A 21,526-nucleotide genomic window follows, 5' to 3' on the forward strand; every position below is an offset into this window, starting at 1 on the left:
AACTTATACCAAAAGTGGTGAATAATGGACCGTAGATCGGTTGCCGGAAGAGGGAGTCCCGGTCGATGGATCCAGGGACCAGCGTGCTCCGTCCAGTTGTCACTCTTGACTGGCCTGGGTGGCAGCTAGTCTGTCTGGAAGACGCACCATACCGTCATCGCGCAGTTGCGTAGGTCAAGGCTTCAAGGGCGGTTTGGATAACTATCGCTTTCCTGGAATAGAGGGGTCTCGAATTGCTCGAGGGCCGCCTCGTGGACTCTGTACGGTGTACTGAATATAGTTCACGAGATGAATCTATGATTGCCGGCTACTGGGCTTCCGCCAGATGTGCAGGCTCAGCATGAACAGCGATTCGAGGAACGTTAAATTAAGTTAAGCCACTTTGCTTAACCGAAAGGACTTCGAACGGCCTGATAAACGGCAACCGCACGCCGCTATTGCAATCTGCACTTTAGTGTCAACGATTATCTGTAAATACGGAACCGATGAAGCCCTCTCTGATCTCGCATAACCTGCTACACCGTCTCATGAAGCCATCGCTTGATTCCCTAGGGAGCAGACCGAGAACCAAAAAAAGACGCAGAAATAATAAAAAAACCAAAATATAACAGAGCTAGGGAGATAATGACGTCACGACCAGGAGTTAATATCGCACCAGCGACACGCCGGTGGCCACTAGCGTCGCTACTGAGCACTGCAGATTTAATCTAAGCATCCGGTGTTTGGGCTAAGATCCTAAGACAGATCTTCGCCTTTCGCTGTTTCCGGCCAACCTCGACCTTTTCGCTACAGTCGCCGGTGTCTGCTTCTCTGGATAACATGCCCGTTTCGAGCTGGAGAGACGAATCGAATACACAACGACCACAGCAAGCGACGTAGCAGGCGGCCCCCTTCGTCATTCCCATTCCCCGCGGGTTGCCGAATGCAGCGCACCCGAGAGTTTTGGGTGGATATTTCGGTGGGTTCTGATCCACCGTATGTGCAGTCCGCAGCCATCCTGAGACACCATGATTTGATCTTCCCTTCGGGCGAGCCGATTTCTTTACGGCAAAGCGCCCGGGGATTTTTCGTCGAGTTGGCGCCTATTGGCCTGGTCTGATTATCCAACAGCCCCGTAATGACGCAAATCAAGACCAAGTATCCTGTCCTTGGCCGGTTGAGATATGCTGCTTCACGGAGCGGCAACCGCGCGAGGTTCAACATTTTTTTAGACGGAACGGAAGGTGGCTTGGTTCCAATAAAACACAATGTTCTGGTGCTAAGAGTGTTGGTTTCTTCAGCAACAATTCTTGTTTCACTGAAGATCTCTTTGGAACTTGGAATCATGCCGGATCAATACCTGTTCCGCCCGCCGTGCCGTTTTCTGCCACTTTTATCAGGCCGGAACTACCCGCTTCTATCTGTAGATGCTTTCTACTGTACGTGTCTTGCTGTCAATCTGCCCGTTTTCTCAAAATGTATCTGCACCTCTACATACTCAGTAGTTCAGTGTTGATCTCAATGCATGTGAAACATACCACTGCAACCCCGCACAGCTGGAGATAGTGTGTTCAGACTTCAGAATTCTCAGTTCTCGCGCAGATCTACTCCGTACCCCCCGCAGTTAGCCCATGCCCCTATAAATTCACTCTGTATGTTCGAGCTTCTCCCACTGTTTTCTACTATTTGTATACTCCGTATCTATACTCAATGTAGGCTTTGCTTTATAAATACCTGAAACCATAGGCCATCGCCAAAATAAGCAAATATTTTCCCTGTTAATAGCGCTCAGATCCTATTCTGCCATCCATCCTTGTTGGTGATGCCAGATGCACCCAACCAGAGCATTTCTGCACAAATCCATAGTAAGCTAACAATGCGAGTGACCGGCTGGTTCGCTGATCTCATATGATGATCGACAATATCATATCCTCTTTTACTATAGTTATATTTCAAGATCCACCTTCATATGCCAGGGATCTTGGACCAAGGCAAAACATTGATTAGATTTACTAACTACTTGGGGGTTTTTCTTAGTCATTGGCCATTTGGCACTTGATCGTGCAGTACGGGTTAGGGGATGATTGAAGTGCGGGGTTGTAGTTGACATCATAGGAGCACGTGCTGGAAAGGTAGACGTGAGCAGCGCTGAGCGAAGTGTACGAGATCCGAAGTCTGGCAAGCGTAGCATTATTGGATATGGCCGGCCTATTTGTTAGGCGGTTCTAAGTGATCATGCACCTCTAGCTAGTATCATCATTGTCTTAATGCACCTTGATCTCTAGTTGTTAATATAACTATCGGATATAGTGGTTTCTCTTATAAAATCCCTCTTATATGATAAAAGATCTATAACATGCTTATGGAAACGTACAAGCACAGTAAACTTCAACCCTGTGATAGTAATTAGTATTTTCCAAGAGCCTGGATTGTTAGAGCAGAGGCAGAACACAACATAGTAATATTATGACACTTCGATAATTCCAGCAGCCAGTGATTCCTCAGAGTTACGGCAAAGAAGTATGTTAACAGCAGTCCCACCAAGAGAATGGTGTATCTCCTCCAGGGGCAGGGTGCTCTCTGATCTTTGCATCGCGATAAGAGTAACCAGTCTCAGACATGTAGTCGTCAGCAATCATCTTCAGCGCACCTGGAATCTCTAGCCACATTCGGCTGAAATGTTGAATTATTTGGTTGGTACAGCTGGCCGCTTCCTTGAGATTGGGGCCACCGGCAATCTGACCCGTAAAGGGTTTTATATCACATACCAGATACGACCAGAGGAATGGATTGAGAGCGTCGATTCCTCTGTTGTCAATGTATTGTAGAGCGTCATCCTCCCTAGAATCAAATGCAGAAGAAACCTTGCGACCACCCTGAAGCGTCTGTCTGACAAAATCATAGAACAAATCATGCCGATCATTATGGATCAGAAGATCAGGTATTTGATTCAAAGCATGAACATTATAGAGGCGAGAGAGCCTCTCGAAAAGATGGCCCAAGAGATTGCATTCTTTTTCAACCCTTTTAAAGGTCTTAGCCTTGCAGGCCACGAATAGAACGACACACCGAGAGAACACGTAATCGACAAGATGAGTGTGGACGCCGTATTCGTCATTAAACCGATTCTTGGTCTCCATCTTGCATCCATTGATAACATCCAACGCCGCTTCAGGGAGTAGATGTTTCTTTGACTCGTAGTCTGTGAAAATTTGACGAATTTCCAGACACTGTGCTTCATGCACATGTCTGTGTTCCCTTTCATGTGATTCGTTGCAGTAGAGTGCTACGACACACACACTGCATTGATATTCAGGACCCGTGTGAGAACACTAGGCGCATCTATAGGATATGGTCAACCTAAGGCAACATTTTGCCGGTGGATGCCGGTGTAAAGTGAATTTATATATGGAATTTTTGGTTTTTGGTTGGTTGGTTGAATTCTGTATACTGGTGGTTGTCGCGAAGTGATGAGGAGAATGACAATCTCTGATTCCAGATGGAGCGGTATTTATACCTCCATATCGACCGTTTAGTCAAGGAGGACACATAGTGTGTAGAAGGTATATTTCAAGGCAATAACCTGTATCTTATTGTCCACAGCGGCTACTCCCATCTCTTATACATGCATTGTTGCTATAGCCAATGGTTATTCTTCTCTATTAGTATGTAGTCTTTGTGGTGGAATCAATTGTCCGTGGTATCCGAATAAAGCTCTGTTAACCATGCCGATGGGTCCCCTTTCTTTGTTTTGCTTTCTCTAATTTATCCAGAACTTAAATTAGGGCTGCATCTATTCAAAGTTCATTGTCACGCTTATGAAGACCAAATGGAATCTGACAAACAACAAATTCCGACGGAAGGATATGGGTTGACTAGAAAAAGATGCGAGTTTGTATATTATAATTGAGAATGCGAGGACCATGACCAGTCAATCCCCTTGGAATCTCCAGAACAGAGCGTACAGAGTGTACAGAATAGACAACACAAATCCGCCCACTAGCGCTCTATCTGACAATTAAATCACTAGTTCAATCATAGCGATAGCAATACATATATCTCATCGGATCCAATAAATCCCTGAGAGCTCGCGGCTGGTCCAACGGCCCAAACTCCACGACAAAGTCAGGCGTCACTAGGGGCATTGTCGGATCATCATGCATCACCGCGGTGCCGTTAAGCGCGTAGCGACGATTCTCCATAACATCACCCTGCCACAAGGTCCACATGCGGTCCACCATCCCATGATGAAGCATAAATGCCGGATCTTGTGGCGACGCATACTGATCCGCCATGGTACCTCCTGCCGCGAAATGTCCAGCACTGTGCGCGCCGTTAGCGCCCAGGCGGCTCGGGTTCATGAAGGTCAGAAACTCGTTTATATCTTTCGCGTTCCGCATGCTGTCGAGAGAGGTTTGGTTGGCGTACTCTGCCAGATACTCCGGACTGAAGTTGCGCTCGAGACACCTGGGATTGTAATCGAATCCTGGAGGCCATAATGACCGATGAGGATCGAACGTGTTGTTGAACGGGCCTAAATGTATTTGGTAGTCCTTGAAGGGGCCGGATGTCACGCAGCGTCGACCGGTGCTTGTAGGGCTGCTGCAGTTGCCATGGCATGTGGCACGATCGTTTACGCCGTAACCCGATAGCGATGTGGCGCTACCGTCAAAGACTGGGCTTTTGGAGAGGTCTGAAGTCTCTAGTGACCAGTCCCAGTATCTGAGATAAGATATTAGTAGGAGGTGGGATAGAAGGCCGGAGTTAGGAACTTACGGAACGCCACCGGTGTAGCCACATTCTTTCTGCAAGGTGCGTTCCCAGAGAAAAAGAAAATGTCGATGCCATGGAAGAAAAACGCCATTGTCATGAATGCGTGTTGTATAGTTTATATGAGTTCTGGTAGATGAGTTTAGCCCACTGGCTCATGCAATGGGATTAGGGTCATTAGTACTAACGCCACAAAGTCATCCAAACGATCGCGTACCCCAGGGTAATCGGAAGACGGGAGGACGGCTTCGCGATTTCTGAGACACCAGATAGCATTGATATATTTAGTGCGCTGATTAGCGCTTAATGTGCCCCTAGAGGGTATTGAAAGTTAGTCATTGAAGTTCACTTACCTACTGGTGAGATTTTGGGCGCACGTACCATTCCTGTCTTGTAGTCGTTTTGTTGGAGCTACACGTATTCTCGCAGTTCGCGCAGACTACGCTCAGTGAAACCAGCAGCAAGCTTGGCAGATGCCTAATGTAAAACATATCGACCTACTGTGAACTGTAGCGTCTCTGTGAGGGGCGAACGACTTGATGAATTCGTCCAATCCGAACTGGAATACCGAGGTTGCGGAATGGGAGGAAGGAGTGAATCAAGGGGGGAATTCAAGGGGAGATCAGGATTTTTATAAACACCCAAATCCATCACGTGCATTAGACTCAGAGCCACAAAGGTTAAGTATGCGAGGAGTTGCGGCATTAGTTACGCCTTGGTTGACCATCGTAGTAATCAAACGCCGGGAGAACAAATCATCTTTCATATTAAGTTAACATAATTTCAGATCAAGGTTTTGACAAAGTTCCTTTTTTTTTCCGGTGATATTACATAGACCTATTGAGCTGTATGAGAAGGAGTATGTAGTCTGTCTCTCTGGAACGGCAAACACCATGGAAAGATTGATAAATGTTGATAACCTGAATGAAGTCTTAAATTCTTCCAGAGTAAGATGGATATAAGCCAGGGATGAAAGAGCTACCCGAACTGACCAGAGAGTCGTTTGACAGGGAAAATTTATCAGCTCAAAGACCGCTAGGCCGACTCGATAAGCACCCTACATGTGAACGTGCGATATGAGATGCCCTTTCATCCAAATTACTTAACTATCCAGCCTAAGCCAATGATCTACCAACAAAATATCTAGCTAACTACCTAATTGAACTAGGCCGTTTTTGCGTAAATTCCTATTTTCTCTTTCCAATATGCTGATGTCAAAACATACAAGTTGGGTCGGTTAATGCTAAATTAATTCCTTTTCGCGGAAGACTACTCTATTGTTCTGCCAGCCAGGCGTTTTCGGGGAATAACATCACATTATGGACTCGCCGTTGTTAAGGATAGTCCCCTACTATTCTCCAACGGCAAAATCCCGAGGCACAGTACCCCGCAAACGCGCTCAGAGGACGAGGACGAGGACGAGGGAGAGTCAAAATGGGGCTTTATCAAAAAACAAGAATGCATGCATGTCTTGCAGAGAGTTTGGAACCCACCTGCATCAACCTACAAACAAGACGTGAAACTGACGGGAGAGACAGGAAGAAAACACGATGCTCGGGCCATATGCCGTGCATTCGGTGTCAACAGCAGAGGCAAACTTGTCGCTATATGTCCACTACATCGGATCACTCTAGCAACAACTTTGATTCTGCTCCGTGTAACAGCTCATACTTGACAAAAATGAACTTCCTGATGACTCGGGACAACGAGTCTTGCCGCAAGGTTCGACTGGGATCGAGACCTCCCTGAGACCGGTCATGCCCGACGAAACTCCTCCAGAAGATCAATATGGTCACTTTCATGGCTTTGCGACCGGATTTGCATTTCTTCAGTTCGCTAAGCAAAGGCTAGCAAGTTTACCGTCTATGCCGTTGGACTTTTCGGATTATCCATTGACAAACGCTGGTAATCTCCCCTCCATACTTCCGCCTAAATCCGTTGCCGATGACCTGATACGCGATTATTTTGACTTTGGTTTGACAACATCTCGCTTTGTGCATAAACCGAGCTTGCTGGCTGTCTACGAAAAAATATACAATCTCGAAGAAACCTTTAACCCAAACCAGGATGACTTAGCCCTGGTATACATGGTGATGGCTACCGGTTCTCATTACTCCAAACAAAATAGCGTTTTCTGTGGGTACTCTGCTAGGTGCGTGCATCTTAGAAGAACAATAACGAATTATTATTATCGGGTAGCCAGCGTGCGATTTTTTACCATGGCCCAAAAAGAGCTTCAGAAAGAGCCCAGCAAAGTCACACTGAGCTCGTTACAAGCTAGGTTGTTGGTCACACACTATCTATTAAATCACTCAAGGATGCATGAGGCATCTGGATGTGGAGGCTGATGTCCCGACGCTAGTTATACATTCTGACTCGTGGTCCCGAAAAGTAACCATCTTTACTGGACGGCTGCACTTCGACGTCGTCAAGGAACTGGTTGAGGGTATTATCCAGCGGGGCAAAGACGCCTGGTTCATGACTTCTGTCGGCACATCGCATCCTTCGGTGACGGATGCTCCTCTGATCGAGCCATTGCTGCTGAGCTGGACGACTGGAGCTACAATTGATGTCAAGGAGGGCGTGCAGCAGTATGTTCAGACCTCGTTAGAATTTTTGAAGTTCTTACAGGATAACCACAAACGAGGAATCCTTCAAGAACCAGTCAGTCATCCCGAATATGATCAAAATATTCGGGATGAGAAGAGGAGAAAAGAGCAGTACCCTGATGTCGAAAGGTACTGACAGATTCATGTTTCGCCAGTACATCAATAGCGTGTACAGACATGACTTTTTTTTATTGTTATAGCGAATGAGTTTGTTATTCTGGCGTTCTATAGATAGAGCTTTATTTTAGTGTATTCTTTACTCTACGAATAAATATATTTATAGACCTCGGACGTCCGCTACGAGAAGCTTGCTCAATTTACGAAATGGGCATATCTATCGTAACATTGATACTTTTCATATTTCTCATGAGAGAATAAGAAAAAGAGGGTTACAAGCGGCTGGTTTTGGGGAAGAAGCATTCCGAGGATTGTTGATGTTCACACTGCCTGAGGGTACACACCCACTACATACTTAGTGGCTTAGCAGATAGCGAACAATCTACCCAATTATAGCTGGATGAATTGGAGAAAAAAGAAGAAAAAGGGGAGAGAGAGAGAGCAGTATAAAACGAAGTACGACTTCCATCTACGAAATACTCTTAGGGCCCCGCCCCCGAGCTCTTTCGAACAATATGCACCAAGCTAACCGTGTCACCGTGCTCTTTAGACGCCGTGTCGCTGACGGTGTTATGCCCACGAGCCGTCCGCCAGTACTGGAGCAATTGAGTCCGCGACCCGTATTCCACGACGCCTCGCCACATAATCTTCACCAAGGGTTGGTACGAAACCAAGCAAGGCGCGATCAGGTACATGCCACATTCGATAATTGCCCAGAACATGATTTCGGCGCCAGACCAGGTAGGGTCAAGACTTGCGTTGGTGGTGGAGATCACCCTGTAGCTGGAAATGGCTGCAACGAGGCCTCTGTTTGAGTATGGGTGCGTTAGGTCAGGGCTAGAGAATTCCGGGAGGAGTGGTGGAAAGATCATTATGGGGGAATGCATTGACTTACAGGCCTCCTAGTGAAAACGTTAGTAGCAGGCCAAGTTTAAGCCGTACTGACATTTGCAGGCGCCATATTTGCGGGATCGGCAATATCAAGAGGATTATGTCGGTCAGGATATTCACGACTCGGGTCCAGCGAAACCACTCGTTGATGTCGAGACATCGGCCGTCTATCGATTTATCCCAGAAAGACTTGAGGGGAACGCAGATGGCGAAGCCTACAGCACAGGATGCGATCAGGTTGGCGGCTACTAACCCTCCGGTGATATAACAAGTGATACGAAAGATGCGGCTGCTGCGGAAGATGGTGAAGTACATGCTTAGAATGGCAAACTTTGGAAGCGCCACTGTTATCAGGTACAGCATCGCGATGGCCAGAACGTATTTCGCCCAGCGAGCTAGCATATCGGAATCGATTTCCAAAGCGCGGGCTTCGTGTAGACCGAGGCCGGCGAACCGGGCATCAGCTGTCCGCCCAGGTTAATGACTGCGAATGGAGGGATAAAGAGGCGCCGTGCATACCTATAGTAGTCGTGACGAAGGCCATAAACCACACCCAAGAAATGAGAATCAAGATATCGTCGCGGTGCCAGGGAACACGGGAGATACGACGGGCTAGGAAGCGCAGGGCCACTGCACATGTGCTGAGCACGATGAAAACGCCCGCAGTGATGTACACTTTTGGCTGTCGACTCTCGTCCAAGGAGCCTGGGGTAAAGTCCTCATGTTCTTTTGCTTCCATGGTGGCGTGGTCTCTGCTTGAGTCTTGGGATAAAGCGGGAACGAGGACAATGCAGGCCAGCGCTTATAAGATACTGCCAGTATATTGTGTGAGCATATTTGGACCCCATAAGCCTACATCCCGGGCTGCTGGTGTATGCATCATGTATTATTATTCCGTGGTTGATAGGTTGGTACACAAGGCAAGGGGATCAGAACAGAGCCTTACACCAAATGACGACGGTTGCACAAGTTAGTGGGGTCAACAAGAGCTACTCTCACGGACGCAGGAAATCAAACTAGAAGCCGGATTCCGGGAGGCGTGGGGACGTAGGAGGGGAACGGGAACAGGGGGCTTACATTCCTGTCTACGGGTGTCCATGCAAGGATATTGGGTGACTGAATGTGTCGTTGCTCCTGCAGGTAGCTGCGTTCTCCCCGCCGATCAACATGGCGCGGACCATTAGTTCGACATTCCGATGAAGGACGAGAGCCCCAAGGAGCCTGCTAAGCCCACCTATGCATCAGGCTACTCGTCAGCTCGTCGGCTCAACACCCGAGAGTAGAGATCCGTAAGGAGTAAATAGCGGATTATACTTTTCACTGCTGCTGTAACACGGTAAAAGATATAAAAAAAGAGAATTGAAGTTTCATCTGTGTACTCTTTCTTCTAGTATAGGTCCCTCTCCACACAAAACACATGCCCACCCGCAATATCACCACTCGGCCACCGACAGACCCGATGCTACTATCAGGCACCAAATTTGAGTGACAAAAGTACATCACCTACGCTGCGGCGGGCTTCTTCCCAACGACGGTCCACCTGGTGAACTCCCAGCAAGTGCCCTGCCGTGCCTCTTTGACAGCCTCTGCTAAGAGGTGTTTGAGTTTGTTTGCGACTGCGTCGTCAAAAAGGCCGCTCCGAATGATCGTCTCCGCAGATAACAGAATGCAGTCCTGAACGGGGCCAAGCAGGTGAGGCGGCGTATCTCTAACGTCGGCCTTGATATCTTCGAGCCCCTGATCCCGCAGCAACGCAGGGATGCTGGGGGCCCATTTAGGACGAATCCTTTCGTCGTCGCGCTCCATGAGCTTCCATAGCTGGTCAGTCGCATCTGATTTGTTTGCTGGGCTAGTCTTCACCGTGCGCCGGCTTCCGAAATCGGCTTCGGTCCATTGTAGGAAGCCGCCTGGCTCTAAAATGCAATTCTATTCAGCAAAGGCCTTTTGCGGCCATGCAAACGTATGGCAAAACGTTAACTTACTGAGTAGCTTGAAAAGCCTGCCTGCAACTGCAGGTAGCTCGTCAGCGAGCAACACCCAGGAGAACAAACGGATATGAACGACATCGTAGACCCCGAGCAGCTCTTCAGGGGGATCTGTTCGAATATCCCAGTGTCGGAGCGCCATGTTGGGGGGCAATCGCTCTTTGACTGGAGCGGCCTGAAACGAAATGTCAAGTCCATCGAGCTGCACCGAATGCGGTAGTTGGTCGCACAGATCTAGCAACCAGATCCTGCCACTGGCTGTAAGCTCTTAATTGCGCATAATTTTCTTTTTTTTTTTTTCAAATTTTTTTCTTCTTTCTCCTGAAAGTGGCTTGCATACGTACCCGGTCCCGGTTCCAACGTCTGCAATTTTTAGGGTTGGGCTTGTTGTGGGAATATCCGGATGAAGAAGATAGCCATACATCCTGGTCCAAAAGTAGTGTTGGACATTGATCCTGTTGGTAAATTAGGCTATGATTTTGGAAAGATAGATTGAGCTTGCCTACCGGTTATTGTCTAGATGATCGCGTGGGAAGACATATTCATCTTTGACTGCCATACTGGATGAGCTGGGGGATTGTTCTCGGTCTCAGTGATGTTTCCTTCTCTCGCAAATGCTTCGATGAGTGTTATCTACGCTTCGAGGGATTGCAGCTGGTAGATAAATAGGAGGAAGATGTTGGGGTACTCGCCCCTTGGTTGATCAGACTTTTCTGGGTTTCACATCTCAGGTGGCTTATTCCATGCTACTGGAACCCCGTGCTTTCTTTCAACTTCCACACGCATGTACAAAGCCAACAATCAAATTAGCCATTCATTTCAGCCTCGCCAATTTCCCTAATCCATACCAGCGCAAGACGATATCGGCTGATGTGGACAAACAAATTACTGAGCGGAAGTGTCGGCCCAGAGTGACCCGGCAGGCAATGGCGCGTTTGATATCGTTCGGGAACCAAAGAATGTACGGGCCGAAATTATAGTGGCATGATCAGCGTCAGCAAACATTCGAGGCCCATCAGCTATATGATAAGTGCAAGGCTGTATTGGAAGCAAGCACCCCACAAACAAAGGGTACTGTAGTTCCACAGGTTGGCGGAATGTAAACAGAGCCGCGGCAAGAGCGCAATTCTGAGACCCTCAAGCAGACCCTAGGTGGTATGCTTTGTATTGAAGCGGTCAGTATAATCAGCACTAGACAAGGCTGTGTACCTACCCTGCTAAGTGCAACAGTTGTGGACAATTTGGTCACAAGGCACGAGACTGCAAACGAGGCAAACGCGTCAATCATTGGTAGCCGAGTCGAGCAGCAAATCAGAGAAGCAGTAAGGGGAATCGACACCGAAACTAGGCTATACTGGTTACGTACAGGAAAGAATTTGGAAATTGAAGCATATTTTTTAGCAAGCGATGTCAACGAATTTTTACGCTTTGGCCAGAATCAGCTATGGATTGCAACGAACCGTGCGCATTCTCGTATTGGTCGATCGCGTAACCCTGCCCGCTAGCACTGCATCCCCGGCAGCATGCATGGTATGTCCGACCTGGCGCGGAGAAAGCAGGTTCACCATCCGTAGGTGGAAGACAAGCTGCAAGTGCCTCTCAATCAGGATGAGTGTCAGCGTGTGGCAGCGCTACAGCTGTACTGCATAGTATCAATGTCAGAGGCCACATCTGTCGGCCTAGGAAACTGACAACACGTGCTCCTGATACTAGTAAGAAGACTCCACAGGTTGGTCATGTCCAGGCGGTTCAGCCTCGCAAGCACACCAAACAAAGAAACTTACCACAACCAATCAAGATGGCGCAGGAAGGGTTCCAGGCTCATAATCCTTGATCCCAGTAAGCCAGACGCCTAATTCCCGCAATGGACTGGGGTTCCAAACACCGGATGCAAATGCCGATGTATGTTTGTTCAAGTTCAAAGCAAACTTCGGCCAAATCCCAGCGCATCAGCTCGATGCTTACGAGTTGCGTAGGGATTGGAAAAGTGACGGAGGATGAGTATGAAGCAATGGGAAGCTGGTGTCTGACTCGCGGTGGGACAGCGGAAACCTCAGGCATTCGTCGCTTCCACTTCCAGCCTACATCCAACCTAGTGCCTCCCGTGACCCACCATCTCCATTTGCTTCCACCGACGAGTTGTCGACCCCCTCCTTGTCGATCCTTTTGACCCGCCAGCGATCGTCTTGATGAGCCTCGATGAGCGTCAATGGTGGTGGGCTCGGCCCTCGGTGTGATTGCCGAACCTTTCGCATGCAAGGTGCAAACATGAGGCTCTTTGGATTCGAGCGGTCTCTAGTGCTGGGGTGCACTGGACCCTACTTGCCATCCCCCTAAGGTACTGAATTCAGCCATCTCACCTAGACCCATGCTATAAGAGGTTGAAGATCTGTTGAGAGTCAACTCTGAAGATGAAGGACAAACTTTTGTTGACTCAGGGGCTCTCAGCAATTGATAGAAAGACCCGTGCTACGTGGTGTTGTTTGTTTCTCCAATAAACGCGAGATTGGTTAACATGGGCGAGAACAGGACTCCAGTTGATCATGATGAGCTCGGCTCCCTGGCTGTTGTGGGCCTTGCCTTCGAATTCGCCCAAGGAACTACGTCCGCAGACAGCTTCTGGGACATGATCTGTGAGGGAAGATCTGCAAGCAGTGAATTCCCCACCGACCGAATGAATATTGAAAACTTTTACCACCCCGATTCCTCGCGACCTGGAACTGTATGTTCACTCGGTCTTCTAGTAACGAGATTTTAGATCGGTCGGAATGGCTGGCTGACACGTCTACCAGTTCAATGTTCGGGGTGGCAACTTTATTAAGGAACCCTTGGGTGCGTTTGATGCGCCTTTCTTTGCCATCACACCCGCGGAAGCAGCATGCATGGACCCCCAGCACCGACGGATGCTAGAGACGGCTTACCACGCACTTGAAAGTGGTAAATGTTTTCTCGTAGTCCCTCTGTCTAGTTCTGTTGCACTAACTCGGTTGTAGCTGGGATAACGATGGAACAATGCTCTGGATCTAAAACATCGGTATACACGGGGTGCTTCACAAATGACTACCACAGTATACTGCAGCAGGATCCGGAATTGGAGCAGACACATGCAGCCGCAGGAATCTCGCCTGCTATGCTAGCTAATCGCATAAGCTGGTTTTTCAACTTTAAAGGGACATCGCTGAATTTAGACTCTGCCTGCTCTAGTAGCCTTTTGGCGCTTCACCTCGCATGCCAAGATCTTCGATCTGGTAGCTCCTCTATGGCAAGTTAAAATCAAGGATTAGGATTTGCAGCGACACGTCGCTAACTAGACCACGCAGGCGCTCGTAGGGGGAGCAAATCTAGTCTTTCACCCCGACTTCATGAACATTATGTCTCTGTTCAAATTCTTTTCCGCAGACAGTCAATGTTGGAGTTTTGATGACCGCGCCAATGGGTACTCTCGCGGAGAGGGTATCGCTGTTATAGTCCTGAAAACTGTTAAGGAGGCCTTGCGTAACGGCGACACAATTCGGGCGGTGATTCGGAACACTGCGTCAAACCAAGATGGTAGAACACCGAGCATCACGCAGCCTAGTCCTCAAGCGCAGGTCGATCTGATCAAGCAGACATATGAAGAAGCGCGGATACCTATGGGACCCACGCGCTTCTTCGAGGCGCACGGCACCGGTACAGCAGTCGGAGATCCAATTGAAGCGAACGCCATTGGGTATGCATTTCGAGACTCTAGAAGTGCAGACGATCCGGTCTTTGTTGGCGCTGTTAAGGCAAATATTGGCCATCTTGAAGGAGCAAGTGGTTTGGCTGGACTCATAAAAACGGTCTTGGTTCTAGAGCATGGCGTGATACCACCGATTGCCAAGCTCAAGAGCCTCAATCTGCAAATAAACCCGGATGAGCTACGCCTGCATGTTAGTAGTCCACTGGATCAATTTGATAACCAACGTTTAACATGCACCAGTTCCCTACCAAAGCGATCCCTTGGCCCTCTGTCGGTCTTCGTCGAGCATGCGTAAGTTCATTGGCTTCGCGGATCTGTGGTTGTCTTATTGAGTCGCATCCTTTAGGTCAACTCGTTTGGATTCGGAGGGACGAACGCTGTAGCGATTCTTGATGATGCCTACCACTATCTCAAGCTCAACGGAATTCGCGGATTGCATCAAACTTGCGCTGACCCATCCCTTTTCTCTTCGGACTCTGTCAACACTGCGATTACCAACACCTCTCATATAGATTTTAACAGCGATAACCTAGCTCCGAAGACCGATATAAATAGCTATCCGCCCGTTAAAGAACGCCCAAGACTTCTTGTTTGGTCCGCCGCTGATATAGTGGCTGCTCGGAGTCTGGCGATCGTTGCCAGAGACTATGATATGGAAGGTCCCTTTGAGCTCGATGATCTCGCCTACACTCTAAGCAGAAAAAGAACTCAGTTTCAATGGAGGCTGTTCCGAGTTCTTTATCCTGGTAGCTCTGCGCACGTCGAAGGGAGCACAGTTTCTGCGCCTACAAAAGTGCACGCCAATCACCAGGTGGCATTTGTTTTCACTGGCCAAGGTTCTGAGTATTCCTGTATGGGAAGAGGGCTCTCTCATTTACCTGTCTTCCGGGACTCGATTCGGCTCCTGGAGAAATGCTTGAAAGAATTGAACTGCCCGTGGAGCCTATCATCCATGTTAGAAAGTGACATGGAGGATGTTCCCATCAACTCGCCAGAATACAGCCAGGCGCTGACCACGAGTCTTCAAATGGCGCTGGTAGATACGCTACGCGCCCTTGGTGTCTTCCCGACTGTCGTCTTAGGTCATTCATCCGGCGAGATATGTGCTGCTTATGCTGCTGGAGGGATTTCTCGCTCTTCGGCCGTGAAAGTAGCCTATTTTCGTGGCATGCTGTCGGCGCAGCTGGCTAAACGTAAAGTTGGGCTATCTATGATGGCAGTGGGAATATCGAGACATGATGTCGCCGATTATTTCAGTCGATTAAAGGAGTTTGACAATACACTTCGCGTTGGGATTGCGTGCGTCAACAGCCCTAGAAGTATCACTCTTAGTGGGGAGACGAGGCAATTGAAGATCTTGGAGCAATTGTTCCAAGAAAGCAACGTGTTCGTGCGCCGACTCAAGATGCCTATCGCTTATCACTCGAATATGATGGGCGAAATTGCAGATGAATACCGCGTGGCGATAGGAGACCTGGAAGCCGGGAACCGTTCTAACATCATTCCAATGGTATCTTCCGTGAATGGGGCGATAATGACGGGAAATATATTGCAGACTGCAGATTACTGGGTGAACAATCTCGTATCCACGGTTGAGTTTGACGCAGCTCTATCAAAGGTCTTTTCTTTGACTTTTACAAGACCGGAAAAACCATCGCGAAACGGCATGCTGGACAATTCCATCTCACATCTCCTGGAGATTGGTCCACATAGCACGCTAAAAGCGCCCATAAATGAGATACTACGCCAATCAACAATGGTGGAAAAGCCAAGGTATATCTCGCTGCTTGATCGCAAAGAGGACTCTTTCTTTTCGCTCCTTAGTGCTCTCGGAAGACTCTATTGTGAGGGATTTCCCGTCGACGTCCTCGCAGCCAACGCCATTGGCAGGACGCCTCGCCAATGCCCTCCCAACATGGTGAAATATCCATTCAACCACACACAGTCCTACTGGAAGGAGAGTCGCCTCAGTCAGAATTTTCGGTTCCGTGAAACACCCCGCCACGATTTACTAGGCACGCGTAGCCTTGACTGGAATCCACAGCTCGCGCAGTGGCGGAACGTCATGCGTCTGAGAGATCTCTCGTGGGCTTCGGACCACCGTATTGGTGATGAGATCGTCCTGCCTGCCGCGGCTATGGTAGTCATGGCCGTAGAGGCGCTTCGACAGGTGCTGGGTTCTCCGACCGGCCTAACTGGGATTCACCTACACGATGTAGACTTTATGCACGCGATGAAGTTTCCACCGGTGCGTCCAGAGATTGAAACTCAATTCACCTTGTCCACGGAGTCGCGGAGCCCAGATATCTCTACCTGGTGGCAATTCAGGCTCTTTGCCATAGAAAACGGCCACTATATAGAATGCTGCCGGGGGTCAGTCCAGGGTGTGCACTTTAATCAGGAGAACATGATATATCATATTCCTGGCATGTCTAGGGAAGCAGTGCAGGGCTGGATGAATGATATCAATCGCTCTGCTAAGGCGCCGCGAGACCCGTATGACACATCAGGCACCGCCGTTCAATATGGTCCTTGCTTCCAGAACCTTGAAAATATGCGGGTTGGACCTGAAGGCGAAGCGACAGCAATGTTGAAAATGGACACCTGGGCCACAAATACAGAGAGCGATCAGTGGGCCCAGGAATATGCCATGCACCCCTGTGTTATAGATGGACTGGCGCAGGTTATCTTTCCAACACTGACCGCATGGCAATCACTGTCGACGATGGTTGCAGCTCGCGCTAATGATATATGGATTAGTTTCCCTTGCCTGGCATCCCCCAAACTCGACACTCTGCAAGTGCTAGCAAAGTGCAAAATGCAAGGCCCGCGCGGAGCAACGGCCGATCTTCTGGCGACAACTATCGGATCCAGTGACCCAGTGCTGTCTATGCAGGGCCTCCAAACCACATTAGTTGGCACTGCCTTAGAAAATGAAGGCCCTCCGCGTGACCTGTGTACAAAGCTAATCTGGAAGCCTGATACTGACCTGATCAATCATGAGCAATTAAGAGACGAAATGTGCCGCGACAGGCCAAAAGAGCCGGTCGATACTACACGAAAGTGTGAGCTATTGGAACTAGCGATTTTGTGCTTTCTAGAGGAAGCAGTGTCTTTTCTGGAAAGCAACCGGTCCGTGTCAGTGCCGAACTATCTCCAACAGTATGTCACATGGATGAAACACCAGCTTCAATTGCGCCACACGGAAGCGTCTCAGGCAGAGGCCAGTCGTCTGCTGTCAGACCTAGAGGCACGAAAAGAACTAGAGTTGCGGGTGCAGACCGCTGGACAAGATGGTCAGTTCTATATGCAAGTCGGTCACAACCTGCTTTCTATTTTGTCCGGCGACGCTGAAGTGCTGGATGTTATGTTTGAGAGCGGCTTGTTCGACCAATTTTACGAAACTGTGCTTGCAAATGCCCATGATTCACATCCCATTTCGGCCTTGGTAGAGCATCTATGCTTCAAAAACCCTACTATGCGCATTATTGAAATCGGCGCTGGGACCGGGGGCCAAACGGTGGGCACCCTTAAGGCCCTTTGCTCAAATGATGTCAAGAAATGTGCCCGATATGATTACACTGATATTTCCCGCGCCTTTTTCCCGCGTGCGCGCACAAAGTTTGCCAAGTACGATGATATTTTAGATTATTCCGTCTGTGACATCTCCAAAGATCCAGTCTCTCAGTCCTTTGAACCATTTAGCTATGATCTTGTTATTGCATCTCATGTTCTCCATGCTACGCCGATTCTAGAACAGACATTACAAAACACCCGTCGACTTCTGAAGCCTGGAGGGAAGCTCATATTGCTAGAGACCACCAATGTTGATGCCATTGACGTTGGATTCGTGTTCGGCCTTCTTCAGAGCTGGTGGGCTCCTCTAGAAAGCGAGCCTCGATCGCCTCTGAGTCCGTGCATCACAGTCGATCAGTGGAACAAGCTTCTGAAGTCAACCGGCTTCTCTGGTGTCGATATTGAGGTTCCAGGACAGGAGAATGCGCGACGGAGGTATAGCAGTATCATGATATCTACCGCAGTGCCTGAGCAAGACAGACTTGCTGAGCCCTCGCATGATCTTTACCTCGTCCGAAACGGCAACATTGCAGCCCAGAACGAACTTGTGCAGTCGGTGCAAAATGAACAGGTCTCATCAATATACACACTAGCAGAAATGGCCGATGTCGAAATTCCGACATCTACAGTTGTTGTGTTTCTTCTTGAAGTCCGGGATGTGCTACTAGATGGGATCTCGCCCCAGGATTTCGAATTGTTGCAGTCAGTACTTTTAAGGACGCACAGTACCCTGTGGATTACTCAACCAACTGAAGACGAGCAAATCCCGCGGCAGCATATGGTAGATGGTCTTGCTCGCAGCTTAGGTTCTGAAGACTCGAATCGAAAGTTGGTGACTCTCGCGCTCAACCAATCTAATACCGTACGACGATCAACAGAATATATCCTGCAGCTTATTACAAACATCCAAAGGTCTACTGTTGAATCCCTTGAGACAAATTATGCCGTCAAAAACGATCTTTTATGTGTCCCTCGCATTACATTAGATAGGTTGATGAGCGAATCTATTGCTTTGAATGCTCAGCCGCACGTGAAAGAAAACCAGACACTGGACCCTGACACTCATGTATTTCTCAGGGTACGCTCTCCAGGAGGTATCGACAACTTGGAGTATGTGGAGGACACGTTGACCCAACTCGACCTTGGGCCAAATGAGGTGATTGTACAGGTTAAGGCGTTTGGCCTGACATTCCGGGATCATCTTATTGCGACCGGAGAGCTCAATGAATACGGGCTGGGCACAGAATGTGCCGGCGTCGTATTCAAGGCCGGGACTGACGTACAGTTTCAACCGGGAGACCGTGTGTGCGCTATCGGATTGTCAATGGCACGCTCAGTTATACGTGTAACAGCAGGTGCTATAGCTCCGATTCCCTCCCGCGTGTCATTTGCAACCGCATCATCCTTACCCACAGCACTTTGGCTAGCGTATTACACCTTATGCACTGTTGCGAGACTAGACGAAAGCGAGACAGTGCTGGTTCACGGATTTGGCAGCTCGTTTAGTCAGGTCGCAATCCAACTCGCTGTGAAACTCGGTGCGCGCGTCCTAGTTACTACACGCTCTGTCTCGAAGCGAGATCTTCTTTGCCAGAAACTGGATATTTCCCAGAATATCATCTTTGTCTCCGACGATTCTTCTACGTGTGGAAGAATACATGCGATAACAAAAGGGCAAGGCGTGGATGTGGTAGTCGGTTCGCTGTCAGATAAGAATACCCCGGATTACTCGGAATGGCTCGCTGCCGGTGGTCGTGTTGTTGATACCAGCTTGAAAAAGAGCGATAAGGCTTCTATTCCTCAGCTCAAAAATCGAGGAGTTAATTGCTCTTACTCGTCAGTCAATCTAGCGGAGCTTCTTCGGCACAACCCAGCCTTGGTTTATCGAAGCTTCCAGCAAGCTGTGAAGCTTTGGTATCAGCTTAGCCTGAATTACCCGCTGCCTCTGAACTCTTTCTCCGCAGCCGAAGTGGATTCTGCTTTGCAGCATTTCCGAGACAGAGAAAGTGTTGGAAAGCGAGTTATAGAGCTGACGGACGGGGAGACCATTGAAGTACGTTCTGACAGCACTCAGCCATCCCTATTCTAACAGTATCTAGGTAACCTGTGCCTCTAGACCTAAGTATTATTTTGAGTCCCGTGCCTCTTATATCATAGCTGGGGGACTTGGTGGGCTCGGCCGGAGCTCTGCCAGATGGATGGCTAGTAGGGGAGTTCGTCATCTAATTCTCCTTTCTCGCTCGGGCCCGAAGACTACTGCTGCCCGGGAGCTCGTCAACGATCTTAAGTCACAGGGTGTCTCAGTTGTTACGCCTAAAGTTGACATTAGTGACTTTAAAAGTGTAAAGAAGGTGCTCGATGATCTTTCTCAAGCAATGCCTCCAATACGAGGTTGTATTCAAGCAACGCTTGATTTACGTGTATGTGTTCTCTGCCGCGCCTAACAACACTAGACTTTCAGACCCTGACCGCGCAATCATAGGATGGTCTGTTTTCCAATATGCAATACGACGACTGGATCACGCCCCTTAAGGCCAAAGTGGCCGGTTCCTGGAACCTCCATAAGGCCCTCCCCTCGGACCTAGACTTCATGATTCTCTCATCATCCGTCAATGGCGTCTTTGGCAGCCCGGGCCAGGCCAACTACGCGGCCGGCAACACTTTTAACGACGCACTAGCTGAGCATAGGCTGCGAAACGGCCAAAAAGCAGTGTCGCTAGACCTTGGCTCATTAATCACCGAGGGTGTTGTTGCTGAGAGCCCAGTCATTATGGCGTTTGTGCGCCGATTCGGTCATCTAATGGAGATCACACACGAGGAACTACTTACTATTTTAGACCACTACTGCAATCCTGACCTTCCAACTCTCACACCTGACCAGGCGCAGGCCATTGTAGGGATCAAATTGCCAGCGGAAATGATCGCGAACGGCTTCGAGCTTCATCACTTTATGCGCCGGCCCCTCTTCAGCCATCTATTCCGCGTACAGCTTCGCGGGGCTGAAACAGACTCTAGCGCCGGTGCCGGTGCCACTGCCGGGACCATTGACCGACCGGCTGCGCTGAAGCTGGTGACATCAAGCAAAGACGCGATGCAATTAGTGACCGAATGGACATGCACAAAGCTCAGCTTGATCCTAGGCGTTCCAGTGTCTGAACTTGATCTTACGAAGCCGGTTCATACGTACGGTGTCGATTCTCTAGTCGCGATCGACCTGAGAAACTGGTTTAATCGAGAGATCGGTGCTTCTATCGATGTGTTTGATTTGACGGGGAATATGGCCCTTGAGCAATTGATTGCAATGGCGGTCCGCAGGAGCCAGTTCTGCCAAGCAATTGTCGATTAATCTCTGGGATTGACGCCGATTCCAACCCAAATTAGTAAAGAACTGAAAGACCTGTTGATAATAGACACTGGTCCCTTGCTGACCTGCTCAATGTACCTATTTGCGGCGGGGAAGTGTATTGTACGGCGCAACATTAAGATGTTTCTCAATTGACTTACCTCAATAAGCTATGATGTCTGCACTCTTTCTTTTCCGTAGGTACGACATAAATCAAAAGGCCATCATTTTAGCTTTATCCAAAAATAAAAGTGTTCGAATTAAGGGGTGGTCTCAAATCAGGAAAGAAGTAAATGCCAGAGGGAGAGCAACAAAACCCAGTGAATTTACGTTGAAAAAGAACACTTTCCCCCCAGCGGATATCCTTCCTTCCTGCGGGCTTGTCTGTCATCCATGCCAGCCCCTACTGAGACATACAAGTTGCTACACCAATTGAGCGCTTTAGAGCCGCTGGCCTGTCAATCACTGCTCACGCAATGGCCGTACCCTTGGACAAGGCATGTTTGACGAACAGGGCTTGAACTAACCTAACACG

The 21,526-nt window shown here is 48.8% G+C and overlaps 5 protein-coding genes across 5 annotated transcripts; 2 read left to right on the forward strand and 3 right to left on the reverse strand.

The window, feature by feature from the left end:
- Positions 1-2,012: 2,012 nt before the first annotated feature.
- Positions 2,013-5,240, reverse strand: KD926_002578 (tyrosinase family protein; the record flags this gene model as incomplete). Its single annotated transcript, XM_053094272.1, has 6 exons — positions 2,013-2,187; positions 2,521-3,228; positions 4,033-4,701; positions 4,756-4,878; positions 4,938-5,063; positions 5,131-5,240. 6 exons carry the CDS (start codon positions 5,238-5,240, stop codon positions 2,013-2,015), a joined length of 1,911 nt encoding a protein of 636 aa, XP_052950947.1.
- Positions 5,241-6,506: 1,266 nt separating this feature from the next.
- On the forward strand, positions 6,507-7,494 carry KD926_002579 (fungal specific transcription factor domain-containing protein; the record flags this gene model as incomplete). The annotated part of the gene is made up of 2 exons (XM_053094273.1): positions 6,507-6,885; positions 7,112-7,494. 2 exons carry the CDS (start codon positions 6,507-6,509, stop codon positions 7,492-7,494), a joined length of 762 nt encoding a protein of 253 aa, XP_052950948.1.
- Positions 7,495-7,957: 463 nt separating this feature from the next.
- On the reverse strand, positions 7,958-9,105 carry KD926_002580 (uncharacterized protein; the record flags this gene model as incomplete). The annotated part of the gene is made up of 3 exons (XM_053094274.1): positions 7,958-8,282; positions 8,371-8,830; positions 8,886-9,105. 3 exons carry the CDS (start codon positions 9,103-9,105, stop codon positions 7,958-7,960), a joined length of 1,005 nt encoding a protein of 334 aa, XP_052950949.1.
- A 764-nt stretch (positions 9,106-9,869) lies between these two features.
- KD926_002581 (class I SAM-dependent methyltransferase) lies at positions 9,870-10,910 on the reverse strand (the record flags this gene model as incomplete). Its single annotated transcript, XM_053094275.1, has 4 exons — positions 9,870-10,279; positions 10,349-10,599; positions 10,696-10,806; positions 10,858-10,910. 4 exons carry the CDS (start codon positions 10,908-10,910, stop codon positions 9,870-9,872), a joined length of 825 nt encoding a protein of 274 aa, XP_052950950.1.
- Positions 10,911-12,866: 1,956 nt separating this feature from the next.
- On the forward strand, positions 12,867-20,994 carry KD926_002582 (putative polyketide synthase; the record flags this gene model as incomplete). Its single annotated transcript, XM_053094276.1, has 8 exons — positions 12,867-13,073; positions 13,144-13,288; positions 13,345-13,599; positions 13,682-14,262; positions 14,313-14,363; positions 14,419-19,701; positions 19,748-20,068; positions 20,131-20,994. The coding sequence occupies 8 exons, from the start codon at positions 12,867-12,869 to the stop codon at positions 20,992-20,994; spliced, it is 7,707 nt and encodes a 2,568-aa protein (XP_052950951.1).
- Between the last annotated feature and the right edge of the window lie 532 nt (positions 20,995-21,526).

This window comes from Aspergillus affinis, assembly GCF_023601865.1.
Source record: "Aspergillus affinis strain CMG 70 chromosome Unknown NODE_156_length_72552_cov_88_431238, whole genome shotgun sequence".
Classification (NCBI taxonomy): domain Eukaryota; kingdom Fungi; phylum Ascomycota; class Eurotiomycetes; order Eurotiales; family Aspergillaceae; genus Aspergillus; species Aspergillus affinis.